This window comes from Dermacentor variabilis, chromosome 8, assembly GCF_050947875.1.
Source record: "Dermacentor variabilis isolate Ectoservices chromosome 8, ASM5094787v1, whole genome shotgun sequence".
In the NCBI taxonomy this organism is placed as follows: domain Eukaryota; kingdom Metazoa; phylum Arthropoda; class Arachnida; order Ixodida; family Ixodidae; genus Dermacentor; species Dermacentor variabilis.
The window spans coordinates 75,974,528-75,994,079 of NC_134575.1; the positions used below are offsets into that span (position 1 = coordinate 75,974,528).

General features: G+C 45.1%; 1 protein-coding gene across 1 annotated transcript in view; it reads right to left on the reverse strand.

The window, feature by feature from the left end:
- The window catches only part of LOC142591115 (uncharacterized), a 50,087-nt gene extending 31,148 nt beyond the window's left edge, over positions 1 to 18,939 (reverse strand). Inside the window, exon 1 of the mRNA XM_075703499.1 lies at positions 18,782 to 18,939. Coding sequence (XP_075559614.1) covers positions 18,782 to 18,889 — 108 coding nt within the window. The 5' untranslated portion in view covers positions 18,890 to 18,939. The remainder of the gene's footprint in view (positions 1 to 18,781) is intronic.
- Between the last annotated feature and the right edge of the window lie 613 nt (positions 18,940 to 19,552).

The window sequence follows — 19,552 nt, forward strand, 5'->3', positions numbered from 1 at the left end:
TGCATGTCAATACTGAAAGCCCATTGAAATATTATTGGAGCTGCTTTCAACGTCAAATCTCAAATTAGGTGAAAGCCCTTTATACCCCAATGAAAATCTAGGAGTGTTGAAAAGTGCACTTTTTCTAAAATACTGCTGAGCTATGTTGTGTCCCATAGCATTTTCTTTTATTTCATGTTGATTTGCCATGGCCCTTGAGGACCATGGAAAATTTGAATACAAGTGCTTCTGCAGCGCAGGTCTGGGCCACTCTGGGCTCAAGACCATGCTCTTAAATAGCCTGTAATAAATCATATTGTAAAGTAACTAGCAGAAGTGTTATGCCACTTTTTCAATTACCTTAACACAGCAAAGTCAATGGTCGTCCACGAAATTCACAGTGCGAAACTGAGGCAGACAAAAACCATTGTTATATATAAAGTGTTTATTTGCAAGCAAACATCTGTGTAAATCTACAACTATTTGGAGCTGGAGAACATGAGACATGTTTTGAAATGTACTGCAATGTAAAGACTGTCTGCAGCTTGACACCACCAGAAAATTGAATACTGATAAATGTAGTCTGTGTGGCGCGGAAGTAAAACACATTTCCTAAACGAAACAAACCTTAAAATAAATACATATATAAATACACATGGAAGCAGACTGACATGACACTAAATAAGAACACTCAAAGAAGGTATTGCTTTTTTATTACATAGCCAGTGGTACTCATAACCATGGCACGATTCGCTTGAATACACAGCACAGTGATATGCGTGGTAGTGATCTTTATGTTTTCTGTAGTTTTTAAAGACTGGCTATTGCAGGTAGCATAATTCTATATTGAGCTGGATTATTCTGAGAGCCAGAGATTATTTGCATGAGAAATCAAAACAGCTATGCAGATAACAAAAATTTACCTTCTAATTATTTCATTTACGAATTGTAGTCGGTGATTTTGCAAGGTGTGTGAACATAGAATGAATTTCCAGAATGACAGCAGTGACGAGATACATGTCATTAAACAGGCCGTAAAATGCACCATTGTTCCACTTAACTATTTAACAAAACACACTTTTATGCATTGAAGCATGAAAGTAACTAGAAAGCCGAGTTATTTTGTCCCATATGTCGGGAAAAATTTCAGAACTGGTGTCATCCTGGAAATTAATTTCAAGTGAATATGTCTTTCAAGCTCGCTGCTTACATTTTGTAAATTGCAATATGTGCCGCAACTTAATAAGGGAATTAGTAAATTTGTGAGAATCAGTTTAACATGCGCTTCAATTTCTTGTGCCAGTAATTTTCCCCTCTGCATAATCGCTCTGAAGAATGACAATTATGCTATCTGCTACAGGCAAATTAAAAAAAAAATTCTGTAATACTGAAAAATGTTCACTGTATTATCCTTATTTATTGGTTGAATGGTTTATGTCAATTTCAATAGACATCTACTTTTGAAACATCACCATTGCAATAAGTGGACCAGTTTAGTCTGCTGCATTGCTTGTTGCGTGATCCAGTTCTGTTTTCTGATATGATAATGTTCCTGAGCAGGTCACTCTATATCTCGCGACTTATTCATTTTGAAAACTTGAGATGTTTATATAAAACAGCAATTAGGGACCAGCTGGAAGACTTTAAAGCAGAGTTAGAAGTTTGTGGACAAGCACAACTTTGATAAAAACATAACCCTTGCCGCCATCAACTTGCAGTCAGTTGACGTCCACGTCAGAGATTTCGAGTGAGACTCAGTCATTTATTCAATGCGCGTCATCGTGCACTCACACACTGTATCACAGTTCTCTCTGTCTCATTAGTTTCACGATGAGAAGAATACTCACTATACATTACCACTAACTACAATTATAAGTAGACCCTTATATCTACTACTTTGAATGATTTCTTATGGAGAATACGTTGAGCATGACATTTACAAGCATAATGAATGCGACAGCTTAAAGGAGCACAAAAGAAAAAAATTATTAATTAAATTCTGGGGTTTTACGTGCCGAAACGACATTGTTATTTTGAGGTATGCCGTAGTGGCGAACTCTGGATTAATGCTAACCACGTAGGGTTGCACGGTACACGGGTAGTACCTCCATCACAATACGATTGTTTGATTCCGCGACCACGTGCTCCGCGGTGTGACGCCAACGCCACTAAGCAACCACGTCAAATGAGTGCTCAACAAAAAAGTAATTTCAGGCGTATCTGTAAATGACCTTCCTATAAAAGAAAACGATTCACTTGTACTGTGACAAGAGGCTGAGTAAATTGTAAAAAAAGCAAGAGGGAAGATTGATGGCACTGCTGCCTTGGTGTTCCTACACCAGCTTCATGTGACGTCATGGATTTTGATTGTGTCTGTTCAGGTGTAGCTAATTTTTTACAAGTAAAGGTGTGCTTCGTTGTACTTCAAAAAAAGTCAAAGACCGAAATTAAAAACTGTCATGAACTATTACTGAACCAAAACGACCCAAGTTTGTTAAAAATGCTTGAAATCGACATAGCGACAATGAGGCGTTAGCATGAAGGTTATGGGGCAATACTAAGAAAATTGAAGTTTGAGCTTTATTTTCTGCTATAATCAACCAAATACCAAGGAATTAACAGAAGTCGATATTCAAAACGATGCTTTTTCATTTTAAAATAATTTAGGGCGTCATTAGTGCCCCTCTAACACAAAAAAGGAAATCACGTGGCTGAATAATAGGAGAACATGCATTACTGGTTCTCAATAAGGTAGGATTGCGAGTATGGCAGAGGGCATGCCCTGGCTGATCTAGAGGGAAGCCCTGCCACTTCCCCCCACCTCCCAATTTCGCATTGTCTTATGAGCAGTGACCCTGTTTCTGCATCTTAAAGACACACAATGCCAAGGAAATTCATGCCGCGCTGGCTACAGTATGTTGTGACCGGCACTGCATACCGTGCAGCTTTGCTTCAGTCGTTTTGGAATTCGGCCCTTGAAATGCAGAAAGCCCGAATCACAGCTCGTTCTTAAACCAACTTTCTCAGTGTGTGCTGCTGTTTTTGGTTTGACGCCCCTAGCAATGTACTGCTGTATGACATAGGACATAATACATTTATTCTACTGCAACAAGAAAAACTTGCACTCATGTTGACCCCTAACGTGTACACCAAATTTCTTAACGCCCCTCATATATAAGAAATGTACTCTGAAAAGACACATTCTACGTTTAATTTGTTCACAAGTGACACTGAAATTTACTCCCAGTCCAAATGCAATTGCAAATTCTCTCAACTGAACGCTTAAAATCACCATGGCTGCTACTGAAGGCACTGTGCACCAAACGATCAATGGAGCAAATGATTGCGGTGGCACCAGCAATATTTTTCTTCTGCTCCCTGCAATACATTTTCGCGGCATCTCTGCATTTGATCCCGGTGAGACTAGACAATGAATGGCGAGAGAATTTATCCTTCCACGTTCCGGCTATGGTGTCTCTCAGCTCATTTTTAATCTAAAAAAAAATAATATAAAATATGAAGCCACGATGCACCAAAAATCACAATCAAGAGAGCTACATGAACCATTAAGCTGACATAAATGGACAAATATAAATGACACATTGAAAACACTAAAGTGTGGCTGCTCTGGCCAATGGCAGTGTGAGGTTTTCATATAATTTATTTATAATTTCTCTGCTTACTTTATCAATTATTTCTGCTCATCTACTTAACTGTTATGACCACATGTTAAGCGCAGCTCGTTTTTATAAAACCAGTGTTTCATATTTTTTTTTGCTCCCCGTCTACCTGCTGCTTCTGAGGTTTTGCTTACCCTCAAAGAAATTATTACATAGAACTGCTCAACCGACAAAGCACTGTTCCAAGCTTGGGGCAAAACGTCATTTAGTTCACAAGGATGCGTTCCCCTTTCCCTAACCTAACCTAACTATTTACTTCTATGGTTACAAAAAACGTTGCTAATTTTAGACGTTTATGTTGTTGATAACGCATACATAGAGTCTGGAAACACAATGCGACGAAACGGCAACTATGCCCAGGCACCTCATTCCCTACTGATTTTTAGAGCTTTGTTAAATAAATCAATAACTTGATGTGCAAAAAACTGAAATTTCACGCGAGTGCATTATTTTGAATGTTCTCGGTAAAGTAGAACGTAGAAAGCAATGGAATCTGCTTTTTCCGTGAATGCAGCGAGCGCCTACACGAAGCCGTTTGCGCGGAGGAGTCGATGGCGTAGAGCGGAGAACACGTAAGAAAAGACATTTGAGTGTGGGCAAACTAGTAGAAAACAAAACACACGCAGTTGGCAAGGTGCATAACTCAGTGGTTACCACACCTATTTTATCTCACCTATCATATAGAATCGCATATACCCTTCAAATTCTATTTTACCATGGCGCCATCTTCTCCCATATGTTTTTTGATTACGTAAGCGTCGACCGCCCTTTACTCTTACAAGACCGTTCACACGCCATGTACTAGATGGTGTGGCGCGAACCAAATATCTTTGATATTTGAGTTTGGATGATATCACGGCAAATTTTTTTGCGCTCATTAATGAGGCTAACTCTATCGGTGCTCGAACACTAAACTAAAAGTCGTGGCTTACAACATGCCCTGTTGTTTTAGCTGGCACCACTTACTTGTTTTACGTTTCCACAAGCGTACCTGGAAGTTAAACCAGGACAAAACTTCATGTTCAGTACCACAAATCCAGTGCTGTTCATCCAATTCTCACAACAGAGGAATAGCACTAGGAACGAAAAGAAGAACGAAGGCGCGCGGAAGACACGCGCAGGATCTGTACGTACTTTCGCGCTTTTGTCCACCGTGTCGCAATGAACGAGCCAAGGGGATTAGAAACTCACTCACCTTTGAGATGGCCGAGTCGGAGGCGATCATAGTGATCTTTAAGGCGACAAGAAGTCAATAAAAACAATTGGCGGACGCTTAAGCTTTGCCTTCAAGAGTGGAACGCGACAGCGTTCCCGTCGACCCGCCAAGGGGTGTAAAACAATGGGCTACGGCGCAGCGACTACGCGCCCCGCATCGGACGCGGTGAGCGTCGAGCAACGCAGCGTTCGGCGCGACAACGAAATGTGCGCCTGAGCAAGCGACGCACGCCTGAGCCTTAGAAAGAGCTCGTTTCTAAGGCAACACCGCGTTCACTAGAGGCGCTTTTGTACCGCTTTGAAGCATCGAACTCGTGGCTCAGCATTCCACCTCCGGCTTTCAAGCGAAACGGACGCGGGATGGCTTGCTCCCATGGAGCGGTTTCGGCGGCCCAGGCGGGCCGCGGTAACAGGTTTTTTGCTTCTACTGCCGAAGATTATCAGGTTATTCTGCCCAATCTGCCATCCGGACGCATCGTCGCGAACACCGTTTTCATGCACAGCGACCCAAGAGCTCGGCCCTACCGTGTCGAAGACTACCGGGACACTTTGGCCAATCTAGGTGCGCTCCCCGACGTTTTGGCGTTGGGGACGTATCAGATGAACCACGTGTGGGCTGTAACAATGACGAGTGCTGACGCCGCTCAGAAATTGCTCACCGCTGTCAACGTGAAGGTAAAAGATCGCCCATGTTTGCTCATCGATCCAAACAACCGAGAGGTTCGCTTAAAGCTACACTGGTTGCTGCACGGCGTGACCGACGAAGACATTCGTGTAGCCCTGGCACCCTACGGGAAAGTGTTGGAGGTGACGCGGGAGAAGTGGCGTGTGCAAGGCGTCACTGAAAAGGGCTCGACGACTCGCTCAGTTGGACTGCAATTGCATGGCGACGTCAAAGTCGAAGACATTCCACACCAGCTCAAGATAGCCGGAGAGCTGACTCTCGTCGTTGTTCCAGGCCGCGCTCCACTCTGTCTGCGCTGCAAGAGCACCGGGCACATACGTCGGGACTGCAAAGTACCTCGCTGCAGTCGTTGTCGCCGCTTCGGCCATGAAGACGCGGGTTGCCCAAAGACGTACGCCAGCGTGACCGGACCAGTCCAGGCAAACGATGCATTGGACCACCTTATGGATGAGGCAGACTACGAGGAAACAGCAGGAGTGTGCCAAAACCCGACTACTCAAGAGGGTACCCCGAACACTCCACAGGACGCCCTCCTTGAAGCTCCAGGGAAGCCCGAAGCCGGGCTTCTGCATGAAGCCGTGGAGGACCGGAGTAGGAAAGCTGCTCCAAGTAGTACCGGCCACACTTTTTCCGGCGGAGCTGTAGAGTCTACTCCCGAGGCAGTGCCGATGACAGGCATCGATAGCGACAGTGCCAGTGCGACCGCAAAGCGGCCCCACGAAGCAGGCGAAAAGGAGAAGGGGCCCAGCGCCCTCGCAACGGACGAGCCGCCTGCGAAAACTACTCCCGTGCGGCGTCTTTCCCATCGGCTTCGGCCGAACACTTCGACGGAGCGCAAGACGGCGGAAACGCCGCCTTTGCCTCCCTGAGGACTGCACCGTGTCAAGGCACCCAGGAAAAACGCGCAGTAGTGAGGTGAGCGTCATGCCCCCGGGTTCTCACCGCCTCGCAATGATGTCTATGGATAGGTCATTTCGTGTGGCCACTTTAAACGTACGTGGGCTTGCCTCAAGGAGGAAGCAAAGTCAACTCTATAGACTAGTTACCGAACATGACCTGGACATTCTAGCAGTACAGGAGACGAAAGTTGAGGGCGACGACGAAACCGGGGGCATGGTGCGTCAATTCTTAGCTCGATACTGTGTTATAGTGAGCCATGCTGTGGGAACTTCTTCCGGGTGCGCTTTGTTCATCCGACATAGTCTTGGAGCAAAAGTAGAAGCTGTGACGTCATGCCCGTCAGGTCGGCTTATTGTGTGCGATTTTTTATTATCGTCGTTGGAATGGCGTGTTATTTGTTTGTACGCGCCGACTGTCGCTGAGGAAAGACGCAGATTTTTCGATCAGCTAAAACAGTATACCCAGTGTAATAGGCTCCTCATTATTGCCGGTGATTTTAACTGTGTTCTTTCAGCCCGTGATAAAACTAGCGCCCGACCGTACAAGGATGCAAGCACCATTGGCCTAAGCGATATGATAAGGGACGATGGTTTGGAAGACGTGGCTGAGTGTCTCGGTGGTGGGAGGGTTACGCAGTACACACACTTTCAGGCAGCCAGCCACGCCCGTCTGGACAGAGTGTATCTGAGCCTTAATTTGATACCCCTTTGTAAGGAGTACCACGTGAGCGCACTTTCATTCAGTGATCACTGTTTGGTCAGCTTTTTAGTAGCAAGCACGAAAGAAAAGAAAAAGGGCTTTGAGTGGCAACTATGGAAATTTAATTCGAAATTACTAAGTGACGAAATGTTTACAGCGGATGTAACGAAGCAATTTGAAGAAATGAATGCTGTTGATAACACGACATCTGGTGAAAAATGGGAGAACTTCAAGCAGGCGGTTAAAATCAAGGCTTTAGAGCGTGCGAGCGCTATATGCAGAGAAAAGGGAGCAGAAGAAAAACAGATGCGCAGGAATTTAGAAAAAATGATCAGTGAGGAAGGTAGGATGCCCGGCATGTTCATGGACGATATTCGCGCACTGAAACATAAAATAGAGCAGTTCGATATCGAAAGATACCGCGGTGCTGTGGTGCGGGCAAGGGCTGAAAGGCTGATAATGGGAGAAGTACCGTCGAAAAGAGCGCTGGGCTCAGAAAAGTGGCATGCGCGCCGCAATCAGATAGCGGAAATCGAATATTGCGGAAAAGTTAGCGACGCAGCAGAAGATATCGAGCGTGCTTTTTTCGAGCACTACAGTGGTTTATTCACTTACTGCGCAGTCGACATTGATCGTTTTAAAAAGGACTTTTTGTCGTTGATGCCAAGGCTAGATGAAAGTACGAAAGAAACATTGGAGGAACCAATTTCGGAAGAGGAAGTGAAAAGTGCTATTGAAAGTATGCATCCGGGGAAGTCCCCTGGCCCTGATGGTCTAACCTCAGCCTTTTATAAATATTTCAAAGGTGCGATCTCACCAGCCTTAGCGGATGTATATAACGAAGCATTCCAGCTCAAAGTACTACCCCCGTCCTTCTCATCTTCCCACACTATTCTTATACCCAAGTCAGAAGATCCCGTTGCATTGCGAAGAGTAACTTCTTACCGCCCAATTTGTCTCACTAACGGAGACTATAAGATAATGATGAAAATCTTAGCAAAGAGGTTGCAGACTGTCATTGCGAAGCTTGTGGGGCCGCATCAAACGTGTGGCATTAAAGGCCGAACTATCTTCTCAAACATACACGTAGCACGCAGTATCCTCGAATGTTGCGATGCCATGGGTGCACGAGTGGCAATGCTCCAAATTGATCTCGAGAAAGCGTTTGACCGGGTGCCTCATGACATACTTTTGTGCATACTAGATTATGTGAATTTGGGTAGAATAATTAGGGAGGGGGTTGCCATGGCGTACCGGGACTGCTCGACGCGGCTCATTGTCAACAAGGTGGTGGGAGCGCGAATCCAAGTTAAGCGGTCGGTGCGTCAGGGCTGCCCTCTCTCGCCGCTGTTGTTTTGCTTGTATATAGAGTCGTTTTGTTTGAGTGTCATGGAGAATGACTGTGTCCGCGGGTTTAAACTGCACGAGGTCGAAGTCCGCCTGTTGGCTTATGCAGACGATATTGCTGTGTTCTGCACTGATTTGGACAGTATAACCCAGGCTGTCAAATGTGTTAAAAGTTTTTGTGCTGTGATCGGCAGCGCGGTAAACTGGGGTAAGTGCCTGGGATTCTGGCACGGAGATTGGCGTGGGGCCCCAGACACTTTTGCCAACATGAGTTTCGTCACCACTCCGGTGAAATACTTGGGTGTTCCCCTTCAGTGCTACAAAGACAGTGAGTCGTACTGGAGGAGTGAAGTGGATAAGCTGCGGGACACAGTAAACAAATGGAATGGCTGGAATTGGTCTATGTTTTCCAGAGCCACAATTTGTAACATATTTTTAGTCAGCAAACTTTGGTATTTCCTCCAAGTCTTGCATTGCTCAAGGGTAAACATCCAAAAAATTCACCGGGTGTTCGCAGTGTTTGTGTGGGCATCGTCTTGGGAGAGATCAAGTCGCACCAATTTGTTTCTTCGAGTTCGAAATGGAGGACTTGGATTGTCACATTTGTTTTTGAGACAGGTAGTCAATCGTTTTTTTTTCTTCAGGGATGCAAAAAACCCGTTTTTATACACTGTCTGCCAACTTCGCCTGGGCAAGCACTTGCCCGAAATGGTTGTCTCAGCGGGCAGTTTGCCAGGGGCTGTTTATGGTTTTCTACGTGAAGTTGTGGCTTCATGCAGGTTTTTGTCAGCGCGTTTTTCACTTCAATATTTGAGTGACGTTAACCGGAAAAAACTGTACAGGGACCTGTGTGATGTTGTTCTTCCCGTGCCTTTATATCGGTCTCTCTACAGAGCTAGCCATGGGCACAATGTTCTGAAGCGCGTTAAGGCGATGCTAGTACCGTCAGGCGCTAAGACGTTCTTTTTTGAATTGCACTCCGGAACGCTGACCATCAAACCGTGGCTGGCTGAAAGAGGTTTCTTTGTGCCTTGGGGCACTCATTGTACAATTTGCAGGCAGGAGGAGACAATTGAACATGTTTTTCTGCATTGTTGGGATGCCGTTTTCCTCTGGGATGTGCTCCAGCGCACAATCAAAAAAGATTTCCCCCTAGATGCGTATGGGATACGCTACTTGCCAATAGAAAGTGATGATGGTACCCCATTCGATGTGATCATGCTTATGGCCCTGCATAGCATTTGGAAATGTAGAATTGCGGTAAGGCATGCCGATCTCGATGCAAGAACGGCTCGCCAGTATTTCAACGAAAGCATACGGAACTTTATAGAGGAACAAAAGTTGCTGGAGTGCATCCCAGAGTGGTTGCCACGAGTGGAATTATTATTGGCGATAAGGGAATTTTAGCACAAGCGCAGCCGCGCAAGTTCTGCGGTTGTTTTCAACATATTGTGAGTGTGCCTTTTGATTATTTGTGAATGTGAAATTTTTATCCGGGCCAACGACCGGCAATAAAGAAAAAAAAAACTCGTGGCTCAGCGGTAACATCTCCGTCTCGTACTCCGGAGACCCCGGTTCGATTCCCACCCAGCCCACCTTGCAAGTTGTTTTTTATTCATGAAGTGCCTGCTGGGATTTATCGCTCACGGCCAACGCCGCCGACGCCGACGACACCGGCTTTTCTGCGACACGAGCTCCTTAACGCTGTCGCGTTAAAATTTCTAGGATCCTTAGGCTTCGTCTTGCAGAATGGAACGCGATAGCATTTAAAGATCCCTGACTGCTTCTCACGCTTTCCGCAACTGGAGCACATGTAACCGTCATGTTACTGAACGCTGGCCGCGAACGCTATGCACGAAGGCGGGCTTTCTGGTGGAAACGCGGTCTATTGCGTGGGCCGCAATGCGACGGAGGCGAGAGCCAGCTGGAGGTATTTCAAGAGTCCGCACGCACGGCTCCGTGGCTGCCGAGGCACCCGCGCGCCGGCGTGCGCAAACGGCGGTCACAGCAGCCGGTTCGTGAGTGGTAGAAAAGCTGGAAAAGGGTGTTCCTTCGAGTATTCGCGCAACAGATTTATGTTTTCTCGTATAGTTAAATAAACAATCCGAGAGCTATCATGTCTGTAGGTTGTGTGTTAGTCACAGTTTACAATTTTCCCACGTATTTTAGTGTGAGGAAATCAGTTCAGTAAATTCCTTGCGTCACATGGAGGGCCTGGGTATGCGTGGTTCGAAATTATTTTCGCCTAAGCGATGTCCGACACCGACACCGGATTTTCTGCGACACGAGCTCCTTTACGCTGTCGCGTTAAAAGCGAGCAACACGCAGGAGTATTCCAAAGAAGTCACAGCAAACACAAAGAGCGCAGAAAACGCAGGAGGCTATCAAGCAAACTGCGCGCGCGAGCTGCAGGAATGCGCCAGTCAACAGCGCGAACAGGCATTCGCACAAGTACGCGCAAACAAACACACGCTTCCATCAACATGAATCGCAATATTTATTACTAATTTTGTAATATAATGTTGTTACTTAACAATTGCTGCAAGTTGCATGTGTGCAAAGCTTTCCTGCTTGGCTTCTTTGATGAACTACTTTCTTCATTGCAGTAACGCAGCGCACCGGCCAGAGCTACCGGAGTGCGCGGAAAATAGTGCAAAATTCAAACGTCGCAAACGCTGCGCCATGTGTGCGCGCACAGTTAACAACGTTTGGGTTAAAAAAAAAAGCTTAAGTTATGCGTGCACCAGCCGCGCAAACTGAACTAGTGACCAGAAAAGTACTGAATTATGGCTGTTTTGGCTTCTCAGTTCGACATCATGGCAAACTGCAGGCAGTCTCTCCTGCCATTCTTTAAACATTTGTGTGTGTGCTTCTGCGCTATACGATTTGTCACCGGAAAAGTACAGCAGCGCGGATTGTGCTTGGTGGCCAAGCAGATGCCCAGTATGAAATAGAAAAGACCTTGGCCTCCATGTAAATTATGAGCACCACGTCGGGCAACGTTTTTGTTTCATTTTATTGTGCGCTATGGGGTAACAACTAAGCCAAACGCGCTCTTTTAAAAAAAGTTATGCGGATCCCACGCACTGTGGGAATAACAGTGAGAGAAGCTTTCTCTGCCTGTTGCTTTTATTGACAATAACTAGCCGTGATGTTGACGCTGAATGTTTAATTTCCGCAGCATTTAGTGCAATACGAGAATGGTGAGTTGATAGTAAAGGTTACTTTGCCAGTACCACTATTGTTTGTCTGCGTAGAACACAGGACACGCAGCGAGACGTGTCTGCTTAAGGCGTTGTTTTGCGCTGCTGTTCATAACCTCCGAGAAGGTTAGTGTTGTCATTGTATCACACGGTAGATCTTATCATGGCAGAAGCATGAAAGTTTACTTTAATGATGAAATACTGCGTGCCAGAACCACCATCGCATTATGAGGCATGCCGCAGCGGGATACTACTGATTAATTTTGATCCCCTGAGGTTCTTTAACAAAAGCCTTAACTTAAGAACACAAGCATTTTATATTTTGCCTCCGTATAAATGACACTGCCACAATCGGGATCGAACCCATGACCTAGGCCAATGCCCGTGCCGCAAGGCTACCACGGTGGGCACAGAAGTAATGAATTGGGACGTCTAGACTCTACGATGCTCTGGTGTCACCGAGACGCTGCGGTGCTTTAATGCGGCTGTGTGTCTGCGCACCGTGCGTCACATTGCCCTCTTGACAAATTGGCGTGATGTTTATTTTTCAGAAATAGCAGAAACGTAAGGTACCTTACCTATAATTCAAATTTCTTCAGTTGGGCCGCAACCGCTGTCGTGTCTAGATAATAGCTATGACGACTCGGGGGCGCGCTCATCGAGGCAACCAGTAGTAGCGTTTCCTCACCTTCTCACGTCCATTTTCCCTGCCCCACCCTGCCCTCATGTGTGCAACTTGCGAGCGAAAAGTGTCAAGGCACTCGGTTCCCTCCTAGTGGCTGCGTCCGTTCTGCCCATTCTCTGCCTCCTCTCCCTCGTCATCTCTACCATTATATGCACCTGTACTTGCACGTCAGTAGAAAGGTGCTACATTTTCTGCAATGCTTTTGCGGGGAGTGACGCATAATTACAGCCGTGAAGAGGGTATTGTTGTGACACCCAGGAATCGCCAGAGGGCATTGAGCACATCGTATACGTGGTGCAAAGGTCCAAACGAGTTTTTCGCGTCGTCTTTCCTCACTGACACGCTCCTGACGTTATATGCACGCTCTGAACCACGTCCCGACGCGGCGTACAAGACAGTAGCACCAGCTGCAGCAGCGGTGGAAAAGTCGAAGAAGGAGAAAAAGATAACTTCGCTTTAAAACCATGTGCACGACTTTCTTCACCGCACCCGCCGTGGTATCGTAGTGGATAAGGCGTTGCGCTACTAAACCGGAGTTCGCGGGATCTAATGCCGGCCGCGGCGGCTGCACATTGAAGGAGGTGAAATGGAAAACGCCCGTGTACCGGGAATTGGGTAGATGTTAAAGAACTCCAGGTGTTCAAAATAAATCCGAAGTCACTTACTACGGCGTGCATCGTGATAAAATTGTCGTTTTGGAACGTAAAACACCACACTTGGATCTTATTAACTTTACCCGCCCATCTTTCCCATATTTAACACGGAGGCAATTCCCAGGTAGCACAAAAGAGATACGTAACGTTTTCGTAGCGTTTATCCAAGACGATAAAAACGGGTTAAAGAAGACACGAATGAGAGAACTTCGGCGGGAAAACGTCGAATATCTCTGCTAATGTCCGGCTTAATTGCTTTCTTGAGACGATCTAGAACAGGTCTGCAAGACGTATTCGAAAAGCTGGTCTAGAAATAGGATTGGGAAAGACACAAGTAATCCCTTTGCCAAAACTATTCGTAACCAATTTCTAAACGTTTTTAGGACGTTATCAAAAAGCTGGTCTAGATGCGGTCTTGAAAGGTTTACGATCATCTGAAGCTAATTTTCGCGGGTGACGGGCGCGATGAGACATCGTTGTTCAATACACGCGTTTAGTTTCGCCTCACGCGACTGGCCTATGCCGCGCAGATGTCGTCAGCCGCACCCGTTGGCACGGCCTAGGCCAATCGCGTTAGGTGAAACTGATCGGTTGTTTCGAACAACGATCTCCAATCGCGCCCCAGATGAGTAGAAGCGTCCGTGGTGACTGTAAGAGCCATGGCGCAGTGCCAAGCACTGTTCCCCGCATGGCCGGCGCATCGTCTACCAAGTCGCACGAAAATGAGCCTGTTAGGAATAATAAATCCTTAATACCGCCTTTAGCAAGCTACGATGCTTACAACCACAATGGGAATGACATCCTGCAAAGAAAAAATGGCCACGTCTTGGCAGGTGGCCAGACCAAGCCCTTCATGCCAAGAGTGCATGAAATGAGAACATTGTGACAAAGCAAGAACACTTTATTAAAATGTAATGCTTATGCAAGGTTCGAACAAACTGTGTGAGAAATGCAAATAGAAATAAAAGTACATCAACAATGACAAAAGTCGCAGAAAGGATTCGTAATGAACTCGAAAGTGAACATTCACTAGCACATAAACAAAATTCCAAGTAGACATACAAAAATGAACAGAAAAACCTGGAGTGTACTAAAGTGTCTAATTTATCATAGTAAAGTGCGCGTGCTATTAGATGGACTAGAGTTATGCAGAAGTGACATCGGAGCGAATGGAAGAAGTAGACTGAAAAATGCAAGAGTATGAATTGGATGGTAACTGCCTCCAAGCAATGTTACCAATCATCTAGAAGCTTGAAAAGAGCACAAAAAGAAATACCACCGCATACCATCATAAAACAATCCTGTGACAGAAATAAAAAAAGTGGGAACAATGCAAAATTGGAAATATTGCCTTTAGGATATATCAAAGAAGGTAATGGCGAGAAAAAAATAACCATACAACAAAAAAGCAATCAAGTGAAATTAGTACAGAATACTTAAACGGGGAATTCAGTGTAACAATTAAGTGAACACTACTGTAGTACAGCGAACGATGAGACAGTAATGCTGCATCTTGCCACTCCAGAACGTGAGAAATGAATATGCAAGCCTCATATTAGAAACTTACATAAACATGGAAATAAACTGGAATGCACTGGAAGCTGCATTTGTGTAACAAAGGAAGCAATGGTCATAATAAATAGTAAGTGTTTTATCTAAAAAGCCCTTTACAAGAGGCAAAGTTGTACCTCTCTGGCAAAAACAAAGTTGCAACGAATAATTTGCAAGCCAGCAAATACAATAATTAGCACACTGACATGTCCCACTTTGCGCACATCTCCAGTCTCCTAAAGTAAAAAAAAGCACTCTGAATGAGAAAAACGTTTAACACATGTAGCCCAGAGCAAATTCTTTGCCAGTTCACTCACACTTTCACATCCAAAAACATTTGCCACAAAGTCCAGGCACAGTTCCACTGATGTTTACCAATTCACCCCCACTTTCACGTCCAAAAATATTTGGCACACAGTCCAGGCAGAGCTTCATAGATAAACAGCTTGAGAGTACCCTACTGATTATTGTGCAGTCCCGCTGCTGGAAATAGAACTGCCGCACATGCTGGTAGTGGTTTCAATCTAGACACACTTGCTGCCCTGGACAGGTATGTTCAGATATCTGCACTGGTGCTCTATTTTGTCGAAGTAGACACATTGATGCACTACGCTGGTAATTGAAATGTTTTGAATGCACAAGTATTGGCTTCACCAGAAAGACTTGCCCACATACCACCACTGGCATATATATGCACTTGCTCTTCACTCAGCAGCATTGAACTTAAAGTGTTCCCTATGTGGGAGCCATGTGTAAAACCGCTGTCACACGACCACTCTCTATCGCCATCAAGCCCGATCCGGATCGAAATTATCGATGCGACTGGCTCACTCTCGTAGCTTGCGCAGAGGAGCCATCACGACCGAGAAATTCGATTTGTAACGGACTGGATAGCGGCTAAAAGAGCCCCGTGTGAAACCGGTACCAAATAATGCACAGACGTACGCTAGGAAAATGTGTTGCACAAGAACAAAGAACTGTGACATGCCCTGTTGTGCGAAGCGCGCGAACAGAACACATGTATATATATATTAAAAAAAACTGCGAGAGCGCTTCGCGAACTCCATGCGCACACATGGCACCCGCACGAACTCGGCAGGCCGCCGTAAAGGGCGAAGGGCGCACAGCGTACATTCCGACACATTTCCCAAACTGCAAACAATCGTACTACCTAAAGCATACAAGTTATTTTATACCAAGGGCATACTCGACTCACGTATGCAGTATGCACAAGCGAGTTATGCAGCGTACATGCTGTATCCATTCGCCAAATAGTAAAATTGATAACAAGCACAAAGCTACAAGGGACTCAATACATTACTACCATTTGAGGCGTCAAATAAAATCGAATTTGGCCGTTTCATATATTGGACACAAGATATGGACACATGTGGTACACGGTAATACCATGAAATACCCATCACGTGGGTAAAGGGGGCGAAAACACAATCGAGAACCTGAAGCGCAAACGATAAAAGCACGGTATGGTGCACGCAAAATTCTGTCAGTGCGCTGTAGCGCGAGGGAAGAAAATAGGGTGAGCACTTGACCTCACCTTTTGGGATACCGCACTAGTAGTGAATCATTAAAAAAAAGCCTGTTTGAACCAGTTCCCTTGTCTGCAACACTCTTGCTAAACGGGAGACTAAAATACCACGATGATGGCTCTATTGCGGAGATCGGCAAGGTGCGCACAGACAGAAATTTTGCCGCCTTTCTTCGCATTCTGCAAAATGCTTTCTTGTTAGGATCACGCATAGCGGCCGACCCCGACGCTAGGGACACACAGGCACGATTTCGTCCCTCTAACTTTCGTCCTTATACTGCCCTTAACGCCTTAATTACAGCGTCAGTGAAAAGGCGCCTCACATAACATGACAATGAACTTGAAGAGCTGATTAGTGCCCTCCACTCCGCGCCCTCCAATTGAAAACACTACTGATTTCCAAATTAAACTACACAAACAGATCGCACAACCTAAACTAATCACAGAACGTCGTTTTCTTGACGGCAAAACCCTGCAACACTTACATGACAAAGGGCAGCGGCAGCACATTCAGAACAGCCGCTATCATACCACAGCGCAATGCAAGTACGATAACGTTATTATGCCCGTCTCAAACAGATAGCACAACCCAAACTAATCACAGAATGTCGTTTTCTTGACAGCAAAGCACTGCAACACTTACATGACAAAGGGCAGCGGCAGCACATTCAGAACAGTCGCAAACAGACCATAGTGCCATGCGAGTGCGATAACGTAACTATGTCCGGCTTCACGAATAACGTGGCCGCCTTGATCACATAACAATTGAAAACACTACTGATTTCCAAATTAAAACCACACAAACATATCGCACAACCCAAACTGATCACAGAATATCGTTTTCTTGACAGCAAAACACTGCAACACTTACATAGCAAAGGGCAGCGGCAGCACGTTCAGAACAGCCGCAAACACACCACAGCGCAATTTGAGTGCGGTGACGTGACGACGCCATGACGACGCGACTATGCCCCGGCTCGCCCGGCTGCCCGGCATCACGAATCACGTGGCCACCTTGGTCACATGATTTGACGACGGTATCGCCACCTTGCGCAAGGTTGGATCGCGTTGATGGGTTGTTGAATATTGTAGAAGCCGCTAAAGAGGCTGACGCGCCGTGGCGTGGCGTTTTGAGTCGTTTGCAAAACGTATTCACCCCTCGTTTTTAAGCTATCTTGTTTGGAACGTCTTTGATGCGTCGATTTTGGTCAAAAATCCTTTTCAGACGTTGAATCCCTTAATACGACGTTTTCAAGACTTTGTGTGCTACCTGGGTTCGGTTTCCTAACACACAGCCAGGGCATATATATATATATATATATATATATATATATATATATATATATATATATATATATATATATATATATATATATATCGCTTGGCGCTACTTAATTTCTGTTTTTAATTCCGCCTAACAGATAATAAATTCGTCCTAATTAATTAATCCACTTCTCAAGTATTTCAATTAGATGAAAAGTGCCAATGATAATATTGTAGAGCGACTGAAGAACTCCCGATACAGCTTCCTGTTGCTGAATATGTGCTACATAAAAGGGTTTTTCTAGCGATAAAGAAGAGACGAAGAAAGGCTGTGTGCGTGTCTTCGTGTGGTATCCTGTCTTGCTGCGCTGCTTTAGATTCCCGAGGGTGGAATAAATAAGAGGTTTTAAAATTTGGATTTTGCCTCTTCATCACTTGCCGTTACAATTCTGATGTTTCCGTACAATAGGGGAGCACCTACCGTATTAGATGCAGGTGGACAGTGTTTACAAACAGCTCTGTGAAAGCGCGATGTCCCACGGTGGCACGGTGTTGTGCTAAGCATGCCTTAGTTCGACAACTTTGCTTGTATAGATGCGTCTCTCTTGGGTCAAATTCGCACGAGTTGTTGAAACAAAACGAGGTTTTTTGTATGTATCAGCTATAGACTGTTATTACGGGTCGGTATTGCATTCAATAACATATTCAATAAGTAGCTTAAGACACCGTAAACACTTTTGCCCAAGTTTTCCTACTCTCACAATAAACCAACGCAGAAAGTAAACTGAATCAAGCCACAATAAAGCCGTCTCAATCGTACGCAGGTCCAGTAAAGCATCACTTTGCTGCGATACACAAGGCTTGCGTAGTAGTAGATTAAATCAGAGAATAGTTTAGCAAGAAATTCGCACAGGACTGATTAAGTATGCTTGTGAAATTTTCGGGGACACTTCCGCATGGTCTTGTAGGCATTTGCTGCTTTTACGCGCTTTGCACCAGTACACCTCTGACAGAAACCTAGCCTTAGCGTTTGTCCTTTCTTGGGTTTATATTGAAAAGTGTACGCCGATAAGATTAGGAAGGGATGGAACGATTACGAGCCTTAACAATCCGCATAAAATCCAGTTTACCGGGACAATGCCTTTCTGATTAGATACCGCTTTTACACTCCCAACAATGTAGAGCCGTGTAACGTGAGCCTCGAACTCTCCTAGCCTATGGTAAAAGGGCAATATATTGTTTTTGACCAAGAGAAAAGAAACCAGTTTTCCAGACCACCTTATCGAGTATAAAGAATTAAACTTAACCTTGCGGAAAGTAACAAATAAGATCGCTGTCTAACGAATTCAGAGCATGCGTGACAAAAATATTATACCTTCTCGAAATCCGGTCCTTCCTCCGTGCCGCTGTCCGCGCCCAAAATAGTGACACGGGGCTCACTTAGAAAAATAAATGATACCACGAGCAAAGGTTGCAGCTTCATGGTTCTTCTAGCGGCTACAGAACGACAATTAACACCGCGATGTGCTACATAAATTTATAGCGAGCCAAAATATAGGCGTGAACGATAACAAATAGCAGTGATTGGCCGTCACCGGCTTAAAAAATGTAAGTTCTTTTTCCCGCGACATTAATTAATTCATTGATCTGTCAGTTATCTTGAACAAAGAGATTACTTTCCTGCAGGAGCCCTCGGTAACACCCACAGATGCGACAAAGAGAAATGGCACTGATGGATCGGGTTTCGTACCCAGAGTTTTGAGCTTAGTTTTTGAAATAGCTGCAACATAAGTATGCTTGACATGTTTCGCCACGTAGGGCATACTTGACAGTTCGACGTTTCACGCAAGTGATTTATTGTGTCTTAATAAGAAAGCTTAATTGAAGATAATTCGCATATGAAAAAATGTATCGGGAGGCTTATATGAAAAAAAAGCGAACACTATTTCTGGATATTTTCTTGATGCGCTTCAAGACACGCTGTGAGGTCCACCTCAAAGCGCTGTGAGGTGGATCTCATTATATTTTATACATAGTTATTTGCGAATGCTTCTCAGGTCAGTAACGCAACGGAATAGAAACAGTTCGCGATTTTCCAATTGTATAAGGGAGCGTTTCTGATGAACTAGTGCTATCATCGCTGGCA